Raw genomic sequence first — 25,232 nt, 5'->3', positions numbered from 1 at the left:
CTTTAAACATGTCAATTGCCTTGGGATGAAGGGCATGACGAAGTAATTTGTTGTACCGCAATCCAAATCCCTACGGCGACCTGGAGACAGTAGCTCAAAGTCCACTTGGTTTGAGGAACACATTTTATAGAAAGAAGGATAGATCTTGCTAGCCACTTTACCAAAGTACAGTCAAGTGAAGTAAGTCTACAGCGATATCCAACCACATGAGGGCTTCTTTCTGTTTCTGGACAAACCTGACACTTCCACAGTGGCCTCAGTTAGTCGAGAGGTCTGAGGTTGAATTTGCCAGATGTTGAGATTCCCCGCTGCCCCTGGCTGGCTTGCTACTGTGGTTTCTAGTCCAGACTCTAGAAGGATGGGTTTACGTGGGGACTGTGGCCTTTGCGCCTGGACACGCCTGACACAGCCTGCTGGTAACCTGCACCGCTCACCACCGCAGCCATTCCTAGGCGACAGTAGAGAGAGAGAGAGAGTCAGAGAGAGAGTCAGATATCAGAAAAATCCAATCTGTGAATAAATTCCTTATCAAGAAATGTCTTCACCAATGTGTTTGTAAAGGTGTCTATAGTAACACATCTCACAAAGACTGAAATTCATTTTCCCTAGACAACATTTAGAAACTTTTAATAATTTTTTAAGTAGCATGTGAGGGGTCAAACTAGGGGGTTTTCATGATTCTGAATCCAATGCAAGTATTTGTTTTGCACGAAAAACAGTCCTTGGGCTAAAAACAGCCATAGCTGTCATCAAAAATGTGATGACCTGGAAAATTGTATATCCCAAAGTATTTTTCCTGCCAAACAAATCCAAATAGATTAGGCATATAGTTTTATTTATGTTACCCCAACTTTCCAACTTTCAGCAGGAAACCGGTGGATTGTGCAGTTCAAGTAGGGAATGAGGCATTACCCCAGGTGAAGGAGTTTAAGTATCTCGGGGGCTTGTTCACGAGTGAGGGGAGGACGGAGAAGGAAATCTACCGGCGAATCGGAGCAGCAGGGGCGGTATTGCAGTCGCTGTACCGCACTGTTGTGACGAAAAGAGAGTTGAGCCAGAAGGCAAAGCTCTCTGTCTACCGAGCAGTTTTCGTTCCTACTTTCACCTATGGTCATGAAGTGTGGGTCATGACCGAAAGAATAAGTTCACGAATACAAGTGGCCGAAATGAGTTTTCTCCGACCGGTGGCTGGCATCTCCCTTAGAGATAGGATGGGTCACGCGAGGGAGACTAGAGCCGCTGCTTCTTCACCTGGAAAAGAGACAGTTTAGGTGGTTTGGGCATCTGGTTAGGATGCCTCTCGAGCGTCTCCCTAGGGAGGTCCTCGATGCACGTCCCACTGGGAGGAGATTTCAGGGCAGACCAAGGCGCAGATAGAGGGATTACATCGACTCACTGGCCTTGGAACACCTCGGGATTCCCCAGGAGGAAGTTACTAATGTAGCTCTGGAGAGGAATGTCTAGAGCTCTCTGGTGGAGCTGTTGCCCCCGTGACCGAACTACGGATAAGCGGTTGAAGATGGATAGATGGACCCCAACTTTCCTCAGCTGTCACAGCTAGGTTCTCTGGACCTAGGGAAACTGAATTTCAGACTTTGTGAGATGTGTTTATACTAGGCCTACCAGACTACCAGAGACACCTTTACAAAGGTGACGAAATGTATTGAAAGTCCCCTGAGAAAGATGTGCAGTCAGTGCACACAGGGGGGAAAAGGCTATCATAACAATTGACAACATGATTGAACTATATAACATGTAGCCTAAGTATGATGTTCGGCTCCATGTTAGTATTACACTCGGATCCAATTACACAGGTATAGCCAAGCACAATCCTTGTAGGTACTACATTAGCAGTAACTTTTGCGATTTAAATAGCAAAAGGTTGATAATTGGGCTTTATTAAGTTATTATATAATATATATTGAAACAAAATCGACTTTGTATGACCGTCTGTGCGTCTGGGACAGACTGTGAGTGACGTGTCGAAAGTGAAAGTAAAAATTGTCCACATATAATTTGGTTTACACAGCAGCATTCAGCACTGTGACGACAGTTTACGTATGTCTATCACCTATTAGGGGAGGAGAGCAGAAAGGCGCTGGAGCCTGGAACCCACAGTGGGCTGTTGCGCACTTGGCGTGAACACAGGGACGGAGCGCACCGCGACAACGTGGGTCGTGGGGAGAGAGACGCACTGCCATTGGACTTTCCTAAATTACTTTCATTTTTTTTATTTTTTTTTACCGAGACCCGGATTCCTTTGCTGCGAAGTTTAATGACTTTTAATGACTGTCCAAAGTGTCCATTAACACACCATCTCTGTCTGAACGGATAGCTGCTCCTGCATCTAACGTGCATCGGCGTGGAACTGAAGTTTAGCTTTATTGGTTCAAGTCTCCTTTTGTCAATGTGTGTGACAGTAGGCTGTACGCGCTGCTGTTTGTTTCTGCGATTCTGCACATTTGCGAGTTAAAAAACATTCCCTGGAGAAACAGGTATGTAGCCTCATATATATAATATAATTTACTATATTACTATATACTTTGATGTTGGGGGCTCGGCTATTAGGCTACAGCTCGTGCTTTCACTTCCTCCAGGTGTGCGCTTCTGCTTCAACAGGGGCGCTCGAAAAACGGTTTGCTTCGCTTGGTAATAAAGGTTTATGGTTTCATTTGTAACGTGTCGTAGGTAGCTCGTGTAATTTCTTAATATATAGGCTACAGTACAGCTGTTATATAGTTATTCTGCAATATACGTGAGTTGTTAGCCGATATGCAATGTTTGTTTTAGCTAGCGACAAGTAGATGATGATGGATATTTCCATAGGAATTATGAATGTGGCTATATTATGGGAAGAAAGATCCAAAATGAACTCATGCAGCCCCAAGACGTCTCCCCAAGAAGTCTCGCTCTCTCTCGCTCTCTCTCTCTCTCTCTCTCTCTGTGCGCACGTGTGTCCCGGACAACGAGTTGACCAGATCGAGAGAGTCAATTTAAGAGTTAAAAATATAGATATCAAATTCATAATATATTATGGACCTGTCACCTGAACTCATGTCGACTGTCATGACGGGTCGTGCACGTGGTACGGTGGGGGTTATTCTCACCAGTGCAACCCTAACCCTGTGTGGAGGCCAGGGGAGCCACTGACCTTTGCTGCAAGTTTACTTGAAAATGCAAACATTGATTTCACCCATGAGAGAGAGAGAGAGGGGTTGCTTGAGCTCAGTGACCTCATCATTTCACCACCAGGTGCAGCTACAGATTTCATTTGGTTACTGTAAATGATAGTATAGCCTCGTCCGAGCTGCTGAACTCAGCACAATTTCTTTTCTTAGACCAATTGTTCACAGTACGGTTCAGCAGCCACTTGAACCGGCCTCATGGCACACATTCACAACAAGCGAGAGGTCACAGTCCACCAGACGTCACCCAAATAGGAGCGACTAAAAATAGCCCCACCAATCTCGGTGCTTTCTGCGCTATCCTTCAGTAGCCAGGCTACTGAAGGATCAGGCTACTGATTGTAATGTATATGTGTACATATGATGACATGCTATGGTGGGCGTACCAGGCATTAGGCCTATATAAAGACCTTCGCTTCGCCTGCTCCGCTCACCACTCAAATGTTACACGCTCCAAAACTCTGCATTGCGCTCAATCTCGTGCATATAGAAGCTGCAACGAAACGGCGTTCTCCCTTGGTTATATTGTCGCACTGCTGCACATCAAAAATATTAGGCCTATAGGCTATTTAAATGCGGCAGCTGCTTTAGTGTTTTAATAAACAGTTCGGTTGGTCTCCTGATGTCCCCTGTTTTAATTTGACATCAGCTAGAGAGAAAAGCATCCTTCTGATTGAATCAGCCCCTGGCTAATGGCCATTTAACTTTGATTGAATACTTTGTTAACAGCTAGTTTGCAGGGGGAAAGAACACAGGAATACAGTTCAATACAACTACTGCTATAGGATTTAAAACACAAGAAAGCCTATTGCTTGTTTCCATTGTGGTCCTTCATATTCAATTAATCGGAGATACGCAGATATGAACTAAACAGTGTAGCCTACGCCTACCGGCTATGACTGTTGACACTATCTTAGTTTAGACAGTGTTTGGTTTAGACTAGTCATTGGTTAGACCAGTCATTAGTCCTACAAATATACAACCTATCTCAAACCCTCACCCTCACCCTAACCTCCCACGGGGCAACACATACTATACTTGAGCAGCAAATTCATACAGGAAATTAATGCTTAATTTGGTGAGCTCATTCATTTGCTAGCTTTATTTCCAAGTACACCATGACTCTGAGAGGGTACACTTGGTGCGATTTGAACACTCAAAGACCTGTTGTGGTTGTTTAGTGCTAGCTCTTTGTGTTTCTGGTAATCTTATTGTCCACTCATTGTGGGGGGCAAAAAATGGCATTTTGACCAAAATGTCCACCCCTGATTCCTGGTCCTCACCATCGCCTGGATGATGAGTGCTCATACAGAGGAGGGTTGGTCTCTGAACGACCCTCCTTGCTATACCGAGTATATGCCTAGCCCCGCCATCCTGGACATAGAACTGGAAAGTGGATTGGAACAACTAATTGACTTGACTAAACAAAAATCAAACATTGTATGCATCTTTCTTCTTATACACTCCAGTAGTCCATCTCTTTGAGAATGTCTTGTGAGAATGAATTCTCTCCATCTGTATGATTGATTACAGTCATCTCAATAAGCGATTTCTTAAGACAAGGAGGAGAGGGTGATTTGATTTCCAGTCCCCCCAAAAAGTCCATTGTTTTCAATCAATGGTCCAGGGACCACCAGAGGTCCTTGGTGTGGTTCCAGGTGGTCCACAGCTAAATGATGGAGAGTTGGTAACCAAATGGACCCTTATGTAAAATGAAACCATATTTAAAATGTACGCCCTCAAGAGTTAATGCAGAATAAATAATGGACCTTAATACGAAAAGGGTTGAAAACCATTGCAATTATTTTCTGTATTGGTGCATGCAGCACTCTGCAATATGGGTCAGGAACTTCAGGAAGTATAGTCTTGCCATTCACAAATAGTGTGTGCAGTGGTGAATACTTATAACAGTCCACCTCTTACCACAGATCCAGCCTTTCAAGCCTCACAGCACAGGCTCATGAAAACGATGATTGTTGAATGCCCTCGTTAGCGAAAGTAATTGTAAAGTAATTGTCCACTGATGTTCCGGTGTCGGCAGCATCCGGGTGTGTTTAACTCTCATCACTTTGGTAAAATGAGCCAAAACAAGTCGGGGTCAATAATTTCACATTGCCACTGTAACAGTGCTGCCTGTTTCAGACTGGCTGTCAGATTTGAATCTTTTCTTAACTGACTCATTTTTGCTTTGGGAATCGCATTACTTCTTGGGGCACTGTACTGGATGGAAGACAATGCTGCTATTCATTGCTGTCTGTGACCCCAACTCCCATAGCAGGAGTGCCTCAGATTTGGGATTCGTATCAGTGAATGTCTTTTGATATTGATAGTTATTTACATAATTATTACTGTCATTTAGGGGGTGCTGACAAAATGGCACAGTTTTTAGAGGTCTGCATAATAGCCAAAGGCATCACATTACCATGTCCATAAATCAACCACAGAGCTAGTCTAGTGCGCACATTCAGTATGACCCCCATGCAAGAAATGTTGTAGACATACGGTGTGAAACCGTCAGTGTTAATTTATCCATTTGTATTGTAACCATACCTCTGTATACTGTCAGATTTATATTTATATTTAACTGTATTGTCTAGGCCTCAGTGACGGTTATATTCTTGCCACAATACTAACACTTGTTGAATCAAACTATGAACTACTGGGTTTGAATGAGTTTATTATTTATGATGCTTTCAAACTCTTTCACTGTGGTATCACCGGTCTCTGTCACTGTGACTACACAGTACACAATGCCACCATACAGCCTCCCACCACCCCCATATGTTTTGTCCTGAATTCCTTTCTTAATGCTTACCTTTTTTCTGTACCTCATGCTTTCAGGCTCTCCAGGGCAATAAGACGCAGAGGAACAGGGAATACCAACCAGTGGACCTGTGTGAATGAATGGCTTTTCTGCTGATTCAGCAATGTTTGGCAACACTAGGAGAACCTGAGGAATCTCTGAGGTCTGTCTCCATCACAATCCGTTCCCACTGATCACACTGTCGAACTGTCGCACGTGTATACACACGGAGTTCTTCTGACGGCGCTGGGTAACTGAAGGTCGGAGCTCAAGTCAGAATATGATCCAGCCATCCATATCAAGCTGCCTGCTGGGAGGCCTGTTTGGTAAGAGACATGTGTTTGTGTTCTCTGGTGACATCAGTGATGTTATGGTGGTACGCATATGACATCAGCGATGTCACCAGAGGGGGCTTATTTCATTCCTGTGCTAAAATGTTTAATCTCAAACCGCTCTCGCATGTATTTTTGTGTCAAAGTAAAGGATTCACTGTGTGTGTGTGTGTGGCATATATATGAGAGATACTGTATGAGGGTGAGAGTGAAAAGTGGATATGGAGATGGCATTCGCATTGAAACACACTTTCCTTTTTAACCCCACTTGCTGGCGCGGCTGTAATGACAGAGTTGGTCAGTTGATTGGTCTGTCCATCGAACATGGACAGACAGTGTTGTAACAGTATCTCAAAAACCACAGGCTGGAATGCCATGGAACTTCCTGTGCACCTTCTTGTCCGTGTGGGTGCAGCAGGTCAACTCATCAAAGGCACCACAGACTTCACACTGGGGTGTGATCTTTGAGGGGTGCTAGCCCCTCCTATGCCCAGCTTTGTGTGTTTGTGTGTACCACGGAATGTGATGATTTGATTGGCTGATGTATGTATGATTGTATGCTGTATGATAAGAGTGCCCCTCACTTCACACACAAGTGTGATTTTTAACTATCATTCACATAAATTGTAGATTGAACATTGCAGCACTAAAACTTGGTTGCCAACTGCCATATGTATTTACTGTGACAAAGCCTGCATGGTCCCGGATATTTTACAGTGACTTTGAATGTGACTTAGCCAATCAAGGGCCGGAAATATCTGTTTTATAATGGTCAACTTAATTTTGAAGTTCAAGCTCAAGTTGTTCTAGTTGGAATGCGGGGAAAGATCACTCCTCCAAACTTAGGAACAATCTTAACCAATCAGGGATATGAACAATTCGATCACATGACTATAGAGACACTGTGTACCGATTTGCGTGATGTTTGGACAAAATCTGTATAGGAGTACTTATTCAAAAAGAGTTTTTGCATAGAACTGGCCTCCAGGTGGCGCTATAACAGTCTGATGTGAAAACATGGGGGCATGCAGGGAGTGTGTGTGCACAGTTTTGAGGTTAACAGGGAGGTTAACAGGGAAACATGGACGTCTAAATGACCCATGCTTGCACTTGAGCAATGAAACCACTTACGAGCTATGCTTCGCACACACACGCACACGCACACACACACACACACACACACACACACACACACACACACACACACACACACACACACACACACACACACACACACACAATTCTGACCGTAACATCTGTTTCTCTTGAATACATGTTTATAGAATATTGCAATATTATATGACACACACACCAGTGTTGTTTTTGGCAGCAAATTTTTAGTCAGCAAATAGTCTCTTCAATAGTTTTCATTTAGTTTCAGTCGCATTTGAGTCACCTGGAATGTCTTAGTGTTAGTCTAGTTTTAGTCGACTAAAATGTGTTTTGGCAGGCCTTGATGCCATCGTAGTGACTGTTTTTACACTTGCTGAAAATATTTTCAGCATGCAACCAAGTGTAAAATGACTTATACTGGATCTCTTGTACACTAGTCCCTTCCTAACATTTTAGTCTAGTTTTTATTTGTTGACGAAATTGTCAGTATATTTAGTCTTAGTTTTAGTCATCATAGCTTAGTTTTCATTTAGTTTCCATTTAGTTTTCGTCTGTGAAAAAAGGTAGTCGACCGACATTTTTCGTCTTAGTTTTAGTTGATGAAATCAACACTGACACACACATGCACACAAGCAGAGTGGATGTGAGAGCATTGGAACAATATGCATGTGAGGATTTTTAGCATATATCATCTCAGTTAATTTATTCAGCCATTTCTTCTGTTCTAGAGACTGAAGACTCATTTTGACCAAACATGGCAGATAGGTCCAGTCTTAGCTGCATGCTACTCAGGTTCTCTCTCACTTGGCCTCTTGGATGCTTGTTATAACAAGCATCCATGTATTTTGGGCTATAATGTATGATCCTTAGGTCGTAATTCCATCTCCACTAGATTCCTTGGATGCCTTGTCGAAGGTCTAGAAGTATTGCAACAGTCTGTGTTGGCTTCAACCTCCAAATTGCAGCTTTGTGGATATATTTCCTTGTGTTTGTATTGAGGTTTTAATGTTTTAACCATTTTATAACCAAATCCCTTCAAGGTCAAAGTAAAAAAACAAGTCATAAAAGTCATAAAACATCAGTGACAACCAAAAATACATAACAGAGGGAGACACATTACATTACACATTACACAAGTGTTACACAGTGTGGTTAATCTAATCTTTCACAGTCGCTACTGTTTTAGAGCCTTCAGGAGTATTCTATTCAATATTCTAGTCAGGCTGAGGACGGCACCTCATCGAAGAATGAAAAGTTATCTTTCCACACTAATTACCAAAGGCGCACATTGTTTATTGTCTTATATAGCTCTAGTCTAGCACATCATTATGCCATAGGAAATCCAACACACTACATTTTATATTTTCACATTTCAGATTTGTATTTTTATGATACTATGTTATGCACCGTCCTTTCCTTTGGAAAAAGCCTCCTTGCTGTTATGCGAAATACATCTACAAGCTAACACAGCGTCTCTACTCGACACGTTTTTAGCTTGAAGATCTGTTATTTTTCCATGCTTTCAACGGCCCCTCCCCTTTTCACTGCACACAGGATTTTATTCGTGATAGATAGAGTTCTTCTCACATCCCTGCAGCTTATATATTTCCATTGAGATCCAAACAGAAGGACATACTGAGCGGGCGTGCACGAGAGAGAGGGCGTATTTATTTGTTAGGAGTTGCATTGCTCACAGATATGAGGGAAGGGAAAGTGTTTATATTGCTCGAGAACGAATGAGAGAGGGAGAGAGAGCGAGAGAGAGAGAGAGACCGCAACAAAAATGAAATGTTTATATATAAGTAAGTCACAGTGGTTTATTGTTGCTATCTTGGACATAATAGTATCTATGCTCTTTACAATGCACTATAGGCCCCTGGGTGACTGAGCGCAACACATAGCATCAGCTCCCAGTACACATGACTTAGTTGATGGGTTGATGGTGCCCGGGATGATGGGATCCAAAACCAGAACCTTGTGGTCCAAAGACAAGTGCCCTACCGACTGAGCTACCCAGACATGCACCCGTATACAACAAGTAGCCTACCATCTCTGTTGTAATGATACAGTACTGTATATTGTGGATAAATGTTGAATTATAGCGAGCCACGTTAAAAAAAATATGTACCCAGAAATAGCAGGATGGAGTCTGTGATTACAGATGGCATGAGAGGACAGAAAGAAAAACAATAGAAAGATGATCAGAGCAGAAGGGGTATAGTGGTAGCGAAATGGAAGTGGAATGGTACAGTGGTTCCGTTGGGGTACGGCAGTCAATTGGCTGAACAAAACATACACACATTGGTATTGGAAGGTGTTGAGAGTCCAGTTCAAACAATGGCCTTTCACATCACACAGCGTGGGTGCTCATGCATTCTTATGTTCAGAGCTCTGTGCCACGCAATATATACTAGATTTTTGAGTGTCATACTTCCAAGGAGGAAGCCCAGCTCATGTTCAAATTACAGGACACTTTTTTCTTGATGTAGCAATGATTAAACATAGGCTACATGTTTAATAGGCAATACAGGACACTTTTACTTACATTTTAATTAGACAATGACAATGAACCTACATGACAGTGACACGAACAATTAGCAAATGAATAACCAACTAAAATCACCCAAGCTTCATAACATGGCAGATTACATACCAGTAATTATTAATTATAGTTAAGAATCTACTGATGCACCAACTTGGACACATCATCAGTGTTGTTTCCTGGAATCTTTGGGTGTTTCGGGTCTTGCAACAGACACCCTCCTCCAGGCGACCCGACCAGTTAAGGCTGATCAGGCCCCGGCCTGTGTCCAAGTGGCATGCTAGAGCCCCCGTGGGCGCATAGAGACAGTCATTGGGGAAGATGGCTGATGAGATGTTGTCTCCGGGCCTGGCTCCTTCTTCGTCTGACCAGAAGTTGCAGAACCCTTCTGTTGCGTTGTGTCGTCGCTGCCGCTGAACAGCACACATCTCAGCTTCGGTACACCTCAAGTTACAGCATCTCCAGTTGCACCGAGGCTGATTTTCAACCCTCCTCGCAGGTTTTACCGCCGCGCAGTCTGTAGCTTTAGTGTTCCTCCTCACGGAAGAAGTATGGCTTGGGCTGCCAACCCTCTCCACGCCTGGTCGCTGTCTCTCCGGCCCTCCTCGGTCTCTTCAGTTGTCGCCACACTCTTCTATTCCTGGTTGTCAATGATACTCTCAGACTCACTCCCAGAAGTTTTCAGTTTGCGACATTGGTCCTGTTACCCCACATCATAACAGGAGACCGGACATGGACCTACAGTACTTGGAAGAGCTGAGATTGTCTTCTACTCCAGCCTCTAGAAGAAAAAAAACTGTTCTGTCTTACATACTTCATAATTAAATTACCACTCCAACTTCTGGCCACCATCTTCCCAGAATAGCTTAGGTTTTTCAAATCAAATCAGCCTAAAGTGTACAATAAATGTTATTGTACACGCTGATCTGAGGGTTCCTTTATTTGATGAATAAAACATAACATTGAATTCATTTTCAACATCATTCAGGTCACATACATTGCTTATCGTTACTCGAAATGGTTCTGAGGTTATAGCATTCTGCTACCGTCCAGTCACCCCCTTGTGGTGTGATGATGTGATGATGCATACATTCCAGTTGTCTGAAGCATTTGCGTCATCTGAAATTAGACTGACTGATGTGGATGTGGCATTCGCCCTGTTCTTTGCCTGTTCTAAAGCATGGTCCGGGTCTTGGTGGTAGAAGTACTGTAAAGAAGAAAAGGATTGGATTGGAGAAAATGGAACAGAGAAATTATAAATAAAGCAACCCTGCAAAACAAGTACAGGCAATCTACTCAAGTGACACTTAGTCACGGCAGCCACGGCTGATGTGCAGTGTTGCCAACTGTGGTTAGAGAAATTAGCCAACCCACCTCCAAAAACAAGCCAAATCTTGCGAAAGGAATAAGCCAAATCTCACCTCGAAAAACAAGCCAAAACAAGCCAATAATGTGGCTATATGTTCCTAATAAAAAATATTAGATGCATATATCATTATAATGACCATGTAGGTCTATAATAATTAGTTTTGTTTATTTATTATAACATTATATGCATATGAACAAAAAAAAACATCGCTAGGATGCAACTGGGACGTATCCTCAGTAATGTATCCAAAGGTCATCAGGGTTTCGGGTCTTCCAACATCATGCCCCTCACTCGGGTGACCCAGCCGGGGTGATCAAGTCCCGACCTACGTCCCAGTATAGTTACCCTCGATCAGTCACATTAGGGAAAAACCAGGGACACTTTTAACGCACCCTGTCACTGCTCTTGTTTGACTGCACTTTTATTAGGGAAAGATGAGCAAAAAGTGAGCAATCTGACCCATGAGATCTTAAACAGCTGGCCAGCATGTCTGTAATAATAATTATACGCCATGAACGCCAATGTAGTGTTGCATTCTGTGTGCTATAAGGGTGGACAGACATGTACATCCACACCCAAAATTGGGCAGGTGCTAAGCGGAAAAATATAGCATGATAACTAAAAGAGTAGGCTCCAGTTGTAGGATACAGTATATATTATTTTTTGTGTGTAGTGGTGTCTCCATGTATGTCCGCTTCAGTCCGGAAATACCACTACTGACCTAAGATCAGTCACTGTTGAGCAGCCTAACACATTGACCACTGCACGCACACGCACACGCACACGCACACACACACACACACACACACACACACACACACACACACACACTATATAACCCGATCTTGTCTGTTTGTTGGTCTTATTTCACATTGATGACTATTAGTTGAATCACACACAAACAAGAATCAAAATAACACTACAGCCTTACACTGAGCAACGTGACTTGCTCTTCACAAAATCATCCACAATGCACCCTATATTTTCTTCTTCTGTTGTTATCATTTTCAATTGATAACATGGTCAATGCTCTCAGTCTCTCCTGTCTCATTGTCACACGAGTTTTTAATTAGTTTTAACTTTCAGATTGAGCACTCAACAGTAATGGAATGATAGAACAGAAAGGCCTCACAAACGTGATTATATTTTGTAATCATCTACTAAAAGTAGTTATTATGGGCATTTTAGATACTGTATTAGCTCCACATAATTCTCTCATTAACTGCCATTGACGTCCCCAGACGTCAGTACCGTGTCTTCAGTGATTAAAGTATATTACTGTAGTTCTATTGATCCAAGCCGGAGCAACATTGCTTGATTGATCATTAAAATAAACGTTCTCTAATCTCTATAAATGCACATGGCTCCCGTGTGGACCCTGAACCAGAAAAGCACTGACTGCATGCTGTGACTTAATGCCAAAAGATACACTACATACTTTAGGTATTTATGAACAATCATTTGCAGTGAACGCTTGGCTAAAAAAACCAGTTTGACCAATGAAGCTAGCTACCATGACTGTCTGTGTGCGTGTGCCTACACACACACACACACACACACACACACACACACACACATGCAATGAAAACGTTTATCATCCTAAAGTGAATTATACATGTCTTTCTGTCTTCTGTCTATACATTGCTTGTGTGGTTCCAAAATCATGAAAAGTGTGTTAATTGGTGGAGATTGTGCAAAGCTTGAATATCACAAGAGCTTATTTAATATATTTATCCAAAGTTCGATGGTAACTTCAGAGTTTGCCTGTATGTGATCCCTCTGGCACTCGGCTAACATAAACAAATAGATGTGTCATCTATTTGTAATTATGAACCCAACCTCAAAATGCAAAATGGAGCGTCTTAATCCCTTTTGTTTTTCATTGCCGTGTTGCCATTGTGCATGATTGTCTGGTGTTTTCCTTTAGCTGGAGGCTATGCTAACTGACAGCGAGAAAGCTACCAGTTGTGCGTTAGAGGGTATGCAATATGCATGCAGCATGCATAAAGTGAGTGTCAATCAGATAGGACTTTTCTGTTTGGAAATTGGATATACGGGCTGTCAAGGCCAGAAAGTAGTTTTTGTTTGCCACTCAGTATGCATTCCCGCATAACTTCTGGGTATGATGATGATGATGTCACACGCATACCCACTATTGTGCCCTGGGCAAACCTTATTCATACCTTCATGGGCGATATCCCCCCTTCAGCCAAACCCGTATTCCTCGTCCAATGTGCAATTGAGTATGATCTGGAAGCAGTGGCCAAGTGGCAGACATAGATGACTTCTACAAAAGTGCTGAGGCCAGCAGCAGGACCTCTCCGTGGCCTCTATTGACGTCTCTAAGGGCTTTCAGGGAACATTTGTGGAGCATCTCAAGTTTCCCTTTCCTCCTAAAGTACCACCATAGGGTTTTTTAGCAAAACGTCCTCGGGGAGACGTTTGGTGGTTAGCAGTGGAATACCGTAGTAATATCAGGCAAGTCCCAGGCTTGACCATGAGTAGCTGTTTGCATGTGAAAGAGGGTGTTGCTGAGAGGAGGAAGTGTGCCCAGCGAAGACCTGAGTCAATGTGACAACTTGTAGATGGATGTGTTAGCTTGGAACAAAATTCTTCATTTCTCACAGATGCTGTGTTGAAAGCAGTACATCATCACTTTTTTTTCGGGTTCATGAGAATATACTTTTTTTCCCCATGCCTATTTTATAAGTTGGCTAATATAAACACACACTTCACAAGGTGTCCTTGGGGTACGTGGTTAGATCTTTTTGCTGTATAGTTGTACCCTTAACATTAGCAAACTGCTTAGTCTTATATGAACTGAATATGTATTTCACCAAATTGGATGAAATCAAATGTCAAAAAAGTACATAAACCCTAGCATCCCACATGTGGGCATGTCATAATAGGTTTTTTTTTGCTGTATCCGCAAACATTTTTAATCATATTGCCGTTTCTGCCACACAGAGCCTGATGTGGGTGAAGACAGGGAGTGACTAATGGGAGTGGTGCCAGGCAGGTGTTTGTCTTGTTCTCTTGGCTTTACAGTAGCATGATGTGCAGTACCTACCTGGGCTCAAGGCTATACACACATACACAACTAATAGTTTTAGGTGCACGCGTGACGCTTCCCTAGATAATGACTACTGTAGTACAGTAGTATGTCAAGTATGAATGTAGGGATCCTGTCTAACTGGATTGACTAGTTAAGGGGCATTTGTTACATTCTCTTACAAAAGACCCTGAGTTGTTCAAATCGAGCCTTTTTTAGAAGGTCATGACAGAATGCAATCTTCCGATTGCATTCTGTCATATTAAATTAAGTGTGCCAAAAAGGATGAGAAGAAATAGATACTTGCACACATGGATTCTTTACTGTAAAACTCAGTGGGTGGTGTGCACTGTGGATACCCCTGATCGGGTTGAAAAGTTTAGTGAGAATTCCTTTTCCCATGACTCCGGAAGGCATAGAAATGTAATCCAGAACACATGGTAGGATATACTGAGCACCAACAAGATATTGTAGACTGATGTGCTGGTCAACAAATGTGTGGCTAAACAGACACATGCACAGACAGAATGAAGCATGATTCAATGTACTAGTAGTAGGCTAGTAGCACATGATTTTCACATGTCTATTTGTGTGTTCATTGTTCAAATTAAAGGGTAGCTACAGGGAGCTTACATACTGTGAAGTTGAACATATTAATCTGTTGTACTGTACATAGAATATACTGTGAAGTTGTTTTGAAAGAATAATAATAATAATGCTGCTGGTAAGAATCATCAACTTTGTTGTCACATCATAGTTTTACAAGTAAAAAAGTGTATATAAAAATATACAGAGATTATATGCACAACACATTTGATGATGCTCTTTTCCTGGAGTCTATTTTATTCTCTCTTTGCTCTTTTTTTGCATTCTCTTTCTTTCTTAAAACTTACATTTTCGTGACCCCATGACCAGCCGAAGTCATGGGGAGAGTATGTTTTGCACTCTGTCCATCCGTGTGTCTGTCCGTCTGTCCGTCTGTTACCAGCTACTCTCCGATCGATGAACCTCTGTCCCAACTTTTCCAGAACGGCCTGTTATAGTGCCACCATGAGGCAGCCTATAACTGCACCAATCGGTGTGAAACATTGCATGCACAGTTGCACACTCCCTAGAGGCCAAGGACAAACCTTTGACCTTTTTCCACATCTGCCTTTTATAGCGCCACCAGGAGGCCGACTTTTGTAAAATGTGCTCAAGACGGACCTGTCCGATATTTCATATTCCATCCTAATTGGCTAACATTGGCTGCACAGTGTGCAGGACTGACCGTTTTGAACAAAAATCCTCAAATCATGAACGCAGCGTGCAATTGACGTGAAATCTTTCACGCACTTTCCTTCTAGGCTGAGGAATATATCCCACCCTTTTCACATTGGCCTGTTATAGCGCCACCAACAGGTGGAATTTAGCAAAACACATTTTTGGAACAAAATGCCTCAAATCATCCAATTGCCATCCAAGGCATAAGAAAAAATGGCTTTTCACATTGGCCTGTTATAGCACCACCAGGAGGCCACAACCTGACCTGCCCTGGTGGAGACCTGTGCCCCGAGGGCAATGCTGCTGCATTGTCTGAAGGAAGCCAAACAAAAATACCTGTACACAAGATAATAAAGTACAACCTTGAATCATGTCTCCCCTGAAAGAGACGAGATCCCCAGAAAGCCTCATTTGAGAAATGTAGGGAGTGCTCTGAAATATATCATATTTCTGGTGCCACTGGAACACACACATTGACGTTTACAATCTTTTTAAACAAACAAGATGATGTTTTGATCCATATTGGTTACATTTAGGATATTTGTCAAGTCATGTTCGTATTTGTCATGGGATGCAATTGCAACCTAATATTCCACTGTACATGTTCTAAATACATTGTACAGTACATACATTGTAAATACATGTTTCTATAGCATTACAATGTTGATTCGTTAGGTTTCTTTATTGTCCCATGCTAAATATTCTCTGTATGAATTGAAATGTAAGACAGTACATTGCATACAATTCAACCAGTATGTTTGTTTCCTTTGCAGAAATGTACAGTAGCCTATGCGGTTGTATGCACGCTCTTGGCCCCTTAGAGTTGTTCAAATACTGAATGGTCAGCTGTTTCACCAGCTGTCTAGTCTTTGCTGGGAGTGAATCTATGATTCTATAAACAACACAAAATGTCTTGATCTATTTTAGGATCCGCCGACCATCGCCTTTCTGTCTTCATTTGCCCGTTTTTTTGTAGAGTGAATGGTAGATAAAATAATATCCATGAATTAAAACCATGAATATTACCACATACATACAAATGTATTTAATGTATTTAAAACTTTTCGACTTAACTCCTTGGATAACGAGATAAATGTAATAATGCACAGGTAGCCTATAGACGATAATACGAGATATGATAAATGAGCATTAATCCAGAATTATTAAAAACCTTTTTGTTTTTACCAAATTTTAGCCTCCGTTGCTAGCCACCGCTATAGAATCCATGGTAAGTAAAAAAAAAAAAAAATCCAAAATTCTCCGATCACATGCACATGCACACGGCCCTGTGTGGGTGTGTGTGTGTGTGTGTGTGTGTGTGTGTGTTGTGTGTTGGGGGACTGGACAGAAGAGCGGGAGGCGGAGGGGCAGCGCTGCTCGGCCGGAATAGTGTTGAAACGAGTGGTTCGCCAACAAGAGCTCTTCTCATCTGCTGATGTCGTAAATTTCACTGGCACTGGCCACCTACCGTCCCCTGTGCTAACGGGTTTTTAGATGTTAAAATCCCCCGGAGTTCAAGAGCCTCCTACCTAAACAGGGTCTGAGCTTTGGCGCTGGCTCGGCAGCTTCGGTTTCAAAGAGTCAGACACTGTGTCTGACTCTGTGTCAGGCACCTACTGAAGAGCGGAGGCACTGTCCCCGCCCCGCTATTGTCCCCGCTATACTCTCCTCACCCTGCCTCGCGCAGGAACCTTTCCCTAGCCCGCTGGGCTTCGTCCTGTAATGTGGACTCCTGACACAAATGTCAGTTACTGAGCATAGGGTTTCTTCCTCTCTACAATCATGTCCAGCCGCAAATGATCAGCTATCGGTGTCTTTCAGTCACTATCAAGTGAGTTCCAGAGTCATTTGTCATCGCACAGTGTGTATGTGCATGTTCACATGCACAATCATTTAACCTAACATGTCTCACTGTGAGACAATTATTTTGACAAGATGTTGGCATTTCCGCTGTGAAGGAAATAGGAACTACTTGAATGATACTAGTGCAAGCATTGGTGTGATAGATCATGCAAGTTTTTCATGGTTATAACATCAGCTGTTTCTTATGTGTCAGTCACTCTAAATGTGCACCATTTGCTAGCTGAAAAGACTTATCCTTTGTGTGTGTGTGTGTGTGTGTGTGTGTGTGTGTGTGTGTGTGTGTGTGTGTGTGTGTGCGTGCGTGCGTGCGTGTACCTTTTAGGTCTAATACTGCTAGGGCCTGTCCTGATGGCACCCACGCAACCCGCTCTGTGCACAGCTATGAAGACACTCAACGGCAGCCTAGGTGCTAGGCGACGATTCATGGTGAGTGTGTGTGTGTGTGTGTGTGTGTGTGTGTGTGTGTGTGTGTGTGTGTTTATATTAATGCTGTCCAACGATTTTTTTTTAAATCTAATTATTTGTGTAGTTAATCGCGTGATTACAGACGAAGGTACGTCTGTCAGTCTCTTTGCCCATCACTGATGTAGTGATGTTTCAGAGAGTCCCCAAAGCTCTGTGACCCTTGATAGCCACATATGTTACTTCTTTGGAGTAAGACCCCTTATAAGGTCATAAGGTCGTAACAGTCCCCAAGCTTTGATAGATGTTTTATTGATGTGCAAGGCTAAAAAGGCAACATGATTGTCAAAAGTGTAAGTAGTGGCATGACTGGGAGAGATACAAGCCTGGCAAGAAATCACAGCTAATGCTTTATAACGCAAATGGTTTGACTTAAAATGAATTTAGGCAAGCTACTACAATATGTCCGCTCAAACGTAAATCAATCACATCCGTTCAATAGCTAAAGATTGGATAGGATGATAGGATTTTTGACTACATCTTTCTCTTCTTTGTATGACAGAAACACAACTTCCCCATCAACTACACCATCAGAGTTCACTATAAGGAAGACTTCAAACTCTCAAACATCCGCAGACTGGTAGGAGAATCTAGACATTCTGCTTATATTTCTGTCTGTCGACCTGTATGTAGCAATATAATTAGTTAGTTAACCTCCTCTCTAATATCCTCATGCCTCCAGATTCTTTCATCCCAAATGATGTATGACTCATTGAATCCTTTCCTTTCCTGGTCTGTGTCCAAATGAGAGGAGGCGGTGGTACCTCACAGCCTAAATGTATTATGCAAGGGATAATGTACAATAAACCCCAGGGTCACCCTGTCTAGGTTTATTTCCTATAATGATTGTCTTACTATGATCCTGCTTATTAAATGGCTACTTACAAATAAACTTGGATTATTTTTTTAATTTTGATATACAATAATGCAACAAAAAACTCCCGTCCTCTCCTCTGCTCTGCTCTCCTCTCCTCTGCCCCACCCCCTCTTCTCTATTCTTTCCTTTTCCGCATTAGAGACAGCAGGTGGACGGATTGGAGGATTTAGTTCTCCAGAGGCTGTGGTTTGCGATCAACCAACGCGTGTTGAAGAAGGTAGAAACAAACAATAATTTTGATGACGTAAAACACCCCAAGTCACATGCAGTGCAGTAAACTAATGTTGAAAGTTTCAACAAGGTTGTATTGCTAGCCTTGCCTGGCCACACCCTAACTGAAATGTACACTAATAGCACCTGTTCCTCATGATTAACGTCTTGATTACTATTGCAATTGATGTGTAAACTGATAATGAGTGCAGTCTCAAGTGTCTAGCTGACAAGCAAACCCAAAACAAAACATATAATTATGTATTCTGTGTTCTGTATTCTTATGATTAATGAGAATGGGCACTGATTAATGAATGCACGTCTAAGGTTCTGAGGGTTATGTCAGATAGACACCCGTCCCGTAAATACACTGCAGAGCTGGAGAGCCGATTCAGGGACACCGAAGGGGTCTTCGTACAGTCGCACCCATCTGAGGTAAGCTACTGTAAACAAGACTGCTCTGAAAAGTAAACCTTAGAGAATGCTCCCATACCGATTCATTTACTATCACCATGTGATGTTTCAAGTGTGAGCTCTGTTTACTGTACTACAACTGTTTAATGTTGTCGATGAAGTCTGATGTATTGCTGTGTGTGTGGCTGTGTGTGTGTGTGTGTGTGTGTGTGTGTGTGTGTGTGTGTGTGTGTGTGTGTGAGCGCGTGCGTATGTCGTGCTTATGTAATTTTGTGGATAATGTGTACGTACGTCTGTGTCCAGGTATTAGAGAAGGAACTTCCAGAGCATATCCAGGAATTCTGGGACAAATTGACAGAGGAGCCAGAGAGAGTACGTAATTCTAGCTGGCGGACTCCCAAATTCCTGCTGGACAACTTCCTCCGTACCATGCACTGTCTCTTCAAGGACTGCTTCCCAAGCACAGACCCACAACATGACTGTGAGTATAGCCGTTGAATGGGGGAGTATTGTTTGAAACAGTCACAGTCCATGAAGGAAACCCATACAGTACATGTAGGAAAAGCAGTGCTGTTTTTTTATCACGGCCCTGCCTGCTTAGAAACGTGAGACTGTCAAGTCTAACCGTTTTCCGGATGTTATTTCTGGAATGTCATATATGTAGATGTTAAACGGTGAGAGACCCCAGTGTGGAATCTTGATTCTCAGGCCTCTTTTAGACGGCGACCATCTCCATATAACACGTCAAAGTCCCGTTGCGTTCTCATTTTTTTGGACCATTTACATGAGAACGCACACTTGAATGAAAACGCTACAAAGTGCATGCATATATATGCCAGGTCGCTAGGTGGCGCGTGTCCTTGTGCGGTCCGTGTGACGCAGCGCATATATAAACCATAGACATAAGTCACGCATGCGTAGAACTACTTCCGTTCTTCTTCTACACAGAAAGTAAACAAACGTCGCGTCCAGCAAACCGGACTATCCGACATGGTTGTTGTTGTTCGTTTCCCCTAGCAACTGACGCATGCCTATGACACCATGTAAAAACGTAGGACACGGGTGAGCCGACCAGAGCTGACGTAAGCCATGATGTCACAATTTTTGCGTATCCACCGTTTTGCCTGTTTATATGGAGACCATAGGAAACGGCGTTCTAAAAGATTTCCACTCTGGGAGGTGGTTTCACTTCGTTGCGTTTTCACCTCCTGTGGACACGGTTCTCGTCTAAATGACAGCAGCAAACGATACTTTATTTTGCCGTTTTTTATGAACACCATCCTCATGTAAAGAGCACCTCAGTCTTCCAAGCCTGCTTCACTGCATGGCCCTCACTGGTCTGTAGGATGAAGCTGCGGTGTTACAGCATCTCTATGATGACGTTCACGATATGCCCATCTGGGATTGTCCTCATTAGGGAAAATTCGGATTCAGCTTCAACCAGCTGATGACTGCTCAGATCGGTATGATGAGTACTCTGGGCAATAGGCTCAGGGGACTGACAACACAGTCAGGATGCTACCCAATGAGCTGCGGCCACTCCAGAGAGGTCTCTTGGCAGCAGTCATTTATTAATGAGTCTGTGTGACTTGTCCATGAGACATGTCTATAAAATGGGTCTGTACTCTCTGAATATGCTTCAAATGCACTGGACCACGAAAGGAGGAGAGGACAATGGAGCAGCACGGACATTTAGAGCCTTTTATTATGTTATTATTTATTTATTTATACAGGATAACGACTAACGTTTCGACCTATGCGGTCTTCATCAGAGTCATGGTCAGTTTGCTGGTCTGCTCCGTTTTAAACATTACTTTGAAACAACGTTGTCTCTCCTCTTTTTCAGACTGTGGTGTCTCCCATTGGAGGAAAGGCAGGAAGAAATTGCAGCCAGCCACAACCTTGCAGGCAGCCACAACCTTGCAGCCGGCCACAACCTTGCAGCCGGCCACAACCTTGCAGGCAGCCACAACCTTGCAGCCGGCCACAATCTTGCAGCCGGCCACAACCTTGCAGCCGGTCACAACCTTGCAGACGGCCACAACCTTGCAGCCGGTCACAACCTTGCAGCCGGCCACAACCTTGCAGCCGGCCACAACCTTGCAGCCAGCCACAACCTTGCAGCCGGCCACAACCTTGCAGTCGGCCACAACCTTGCAGCCGGAAAGCTGAGAACTCAGAGGGTGTAGTTGTCCGTGTTGAACTCATTAGGGATTAGTTTTATAATTTCCCAAAAATCAAAATGGATAAACGGACAGTCCACCCTAAAACAAAATTCAAACGATGTTTGACAGTTTTTGTCTAGGTTTCTGAAAATTGAACCAGCCTCTCCCACAGCTACACAAGTTGTATTTATGATGACATCAAGACACAAATCCTGACACTGCTCATTACCAGAGAGAGGATCACTTTGTGGCTACTATTTTCCTTTTACAGAGAAATGGTCTTTTTAACCTTTTAACCAATATAATGAAATTGGATGACATTTGGATGTAAATGCTAACAACAATTATGATATCCCCAGAAGTCAGGTTATGTCTCTTGATTTCAGTTAAGGTTAACATGACTTGATTCAGTTTTTAAACTGATTCTGACTTTACAGTAACACGGTATGTGTGTGTTTGTGTGTGTGGGGGAAGCTGATTCCCAGACAGCAAAGACTTTATGGTGGAGTGGAAACGTTGCTGTTACTTTGCAATGGAATCAGGGCTGTAGAAGAAGAGAGTCGCCACATGATTTGATCTCGCCGCAAAGCGGGGTGCTATGGGCTATAGTTCCAAACATTGGAACTATCCCATTGAGATAGAATGAGCACTTCCGCATTCCATTATTACAATGGGAGTCAACGCTAGTGTTGTCACTCTCACACTAGATCACTCTGAATGGAACCAGGATGGTTCACCCCCAAGGACCAAAGAGAGGACTAGACAATGATGTCGTCGTGAAGTTCAGGGACCAGAATTAATTAAAACAAGAGTACTTTTTATTGAAATGAAAAAAGAAGGTCAAAACGGGGTAACTGTTGACTAACAGTGGCTATTGACTTCATCAATATATTCAACTAAACCTTCTTTCTTTAGGTTCAACATTTTTACACCAATTGCATGCACAAATGCATGTACTGTACTGCCGTCTATTGGGCCACATACAAAGTGTTTGTTTTACAGTGTGTGGTGGGCTCAGAGTATAGTTTTGAACGTTTGAATCTGCTTGCATTTGAACCTCCCTGTTCCGGGCCATAGGAAAACACAATCCTCACCCTGTGATAGGTTTCTATTCATACCACAGATCCTATTTAATTTAATTTTTCTTTCAGCCAATCACGACAAATTCGACAATGACTTATGTATAATTTATTTGGCAACTATATAATTCTAACAGCCCTTTAAGAGAGACTGGCAACATGGCTAGTCAGTTAGCTGTTCTCTGTAAGCAGTTAGATGATGTTGTGCTAGTCTGGGATCAATACTTCTTCGGGTTGGGGGGCATATGTTAGTCCGACGTACCAATAGTCTGACATACGTGGCCGGTTAAGACTCACCGTGGCTCTGACATATGTGACCGGTTAAGATACATACGTGGCCGGTTAACCTTGGCTCCGACATTCATGGCCGGTTAAGACTCACCGTGGCTCTGACATATGTGACCGGTTAAGAATCAAGATACATACTGTTGTAATCGCCCATGGCTGTGTACTTGTACGTGAATACACAATGTACTAGATATGTATTGTGTACTGCCTGAACTGTAGCATACTTTATAGTTAGCTACGGAGACATCTCAGACAGCAAGGTCAGCTTGCTGCAGTTAGCGGTTGTCATGTCTCAAGTGTTGTTGTCACGTCATTGGGATCCAGCTCTATATACAGTATTTCCTGTATGTGTGTAATAAACTTTGTGAACCTTTAGTGCGACACGAGACAGTATCACGCTAAAGGTTCACAAAGTTTATTACACACATACAGGAAATATATAGAGCTGGATCCCAATGACGTGACAACAACACTTGAGACATGACAACCGCTAACTGCAGCAAGCTGACCTTGCTGTCTGAGATGTCTCCGTAGCTAACTATAAAGTATGCTACAGTTCAGGCAGTACACAATACATATCTAGTACATTGTGTATTCACGTACAAGTACACAGCCATGGGCGACCAGATTACAACACATACGTGGCCGGTTAACCTTGGCTCCGACATACATGGCCGGTTAAGACTCACCCGTGGCTTCTGCGTGTGGTTAGGGTTAGTTTAGGGTTTGGGGTAATGTGTCGGACTATTGCGTGTTGGACCAAATATATGCAACCTTTCGGGTTTCTGATCACTTAATTCCTTGCGATCTCGCGCATCATAATTTTAGGGCCTAACCATTGAAACCCGAATGCTAGGCTGTGACGCGAGGTTATCTCTGGTTACATTGCACAAGGTCTGACAATACACCTTATATTGTGTTTATTGCGTAGAACAGCGGCTGTCTGGCAAACCGGAAAGGGGCGGGGGGTAGTTGAATGTAGCAGAGTATACCTGCCACAGGAGGATTCCCCTTCGACCCATAGATGATTGGTTTCCCTTGCGGGAGACCCTTGTTCAAATCCAGGTGGTAACAATTGCTTTAGCTCTAGAGCAGAAATGGAAACCACAATGAGTTCAAATGTGTTAAAAAATATGGAAAACCATTAAGGCTTGCTTTTGCATTGTAATAGTGTACAATTGAGTTATTGTGTCATCAAGCCTGTCGAGCTTGTCCCTGTGTGCACGCACAGAGGAATCCACGCCAAATCAGTCCATGTCAAAATTAGTAACTTGACCACTTAAACCTAATACTTTGTTGACTGGGGTCCTCCTTGGGCTCTATACCTGTTCAACTCATTTTTCCTTCTACACCAAGGGCTCTATTTTCGTCCATACTAAACCCCTTATCCCTAAACTTCTTTGCCTTTTTCTTCTTCTTTTTTTTTACTATTTTGAAAAATAGTTAAAATAGCCAATCTACAAGCTCACAACGTATCGATGTAGATCGCCTAGTTGAACTATTAAAAAATGTTTTTCAAAACAGTAAAAAAGACAAAGACGTTTAGGGATAAGGGGTTGGACGAAAATAGAGCCAAATCTCTTCACCAAAAATAATCAATCTACAAGCTTGCATGTAAAGAAAGAAAGGGTTAAGGAAGAACAGCTTCAATTTCTTATGAGGCTGACCATGACCATGCATTTTTGTAAGGCATCTGATTACTTCTGGAGCCTTTAAGGTCACCTGGCAAATTTCCAAGAAATAGGCTAAGATTGTCTGGGAAAATGTGTAGATTTTTTGCATATGCACAGTATAGGTTATGTGACGCCTCTGCTTTTATATTCTGTCAATTCTACTTTGCACTGTAGTTCTGCATACCCACATACCAAGACCAAGGCAAGGGTATGAACATATATGTATGCTATGAATGACATATGCGGTATATATATATATATATATATATACACACATATAAGTGGCTGGTATGTGATGGATTGACCACATTAATCTGGGAGTCACCAGTATTTGCTTAAGCTCAAAGGTTAATCGCTGGTATATAGAAGATGAAACCCATCTGTGGGCTTTATCATGACAAGAGAGAAGTGGAGAAGTGTGTAACTGGACTAATCTTTGAGATGTTTACGACCGAAGCCAAGTGCATCTTTTATGGATAAAGGGCTTTACAGTTTGGCTGACCGACAGATGTCCACATTTGGAAGTGCATTGGACGTTCAGG

General features: G+C 42.7%; 1 protein-coding gene across 1 annotated transcript; it reads left to right on the top strand.

Annotated features, from left to right (window-relative positions):
• Positions 1 to 2,100: 2,100 nt before the first annotated feature.
• Positions 2,101 to 23,395, top strand: il34 (interleukin 34). The gene is made up of 8 exons (XM_080762420.1): positions 2,101 to 2,495; positions 6,027 to 6,314; positions 17,845 to 17,948; positions 18,487 to 18,564; positions 19,001 to 19,078; positions 19,399 to 19,506; positions 19,789 to 19,966; positions 21,332 to 23,395. The coding sequence occupies exons 2-8, from the start codon at positions 6,269 to 6,271 to the stop codon at positions 21,655 to 21,657; spliced, it is 918 nt and encodes a 305-aa protein (XP_080618546.1). The 5' UTR covers positions 2,101 to 2,495; positions 6,027 to 6,268; the 3' UTR covers positions 21,658 to 23,395.
• Positions 23,396 to 25,232: the final 1,837 nt, after the last annotated feature.

Source organism: Protomyctophum bolini, assembly GCF_963924005.1.
Source record: "Protomyctophum bolini genome assembly, chromosome: 4".
Classification (NCBI taxonomy): domain Eukaryota; kingdom Metazoa; phylum Chordata; class Actinopteri; order Myctophiformes; family Myctophidae; genus Protomyctophum; species Protomyctophum bolini.
This window is presented reverse-complemented; position numbering and strand designations above follow the sequence as displayed.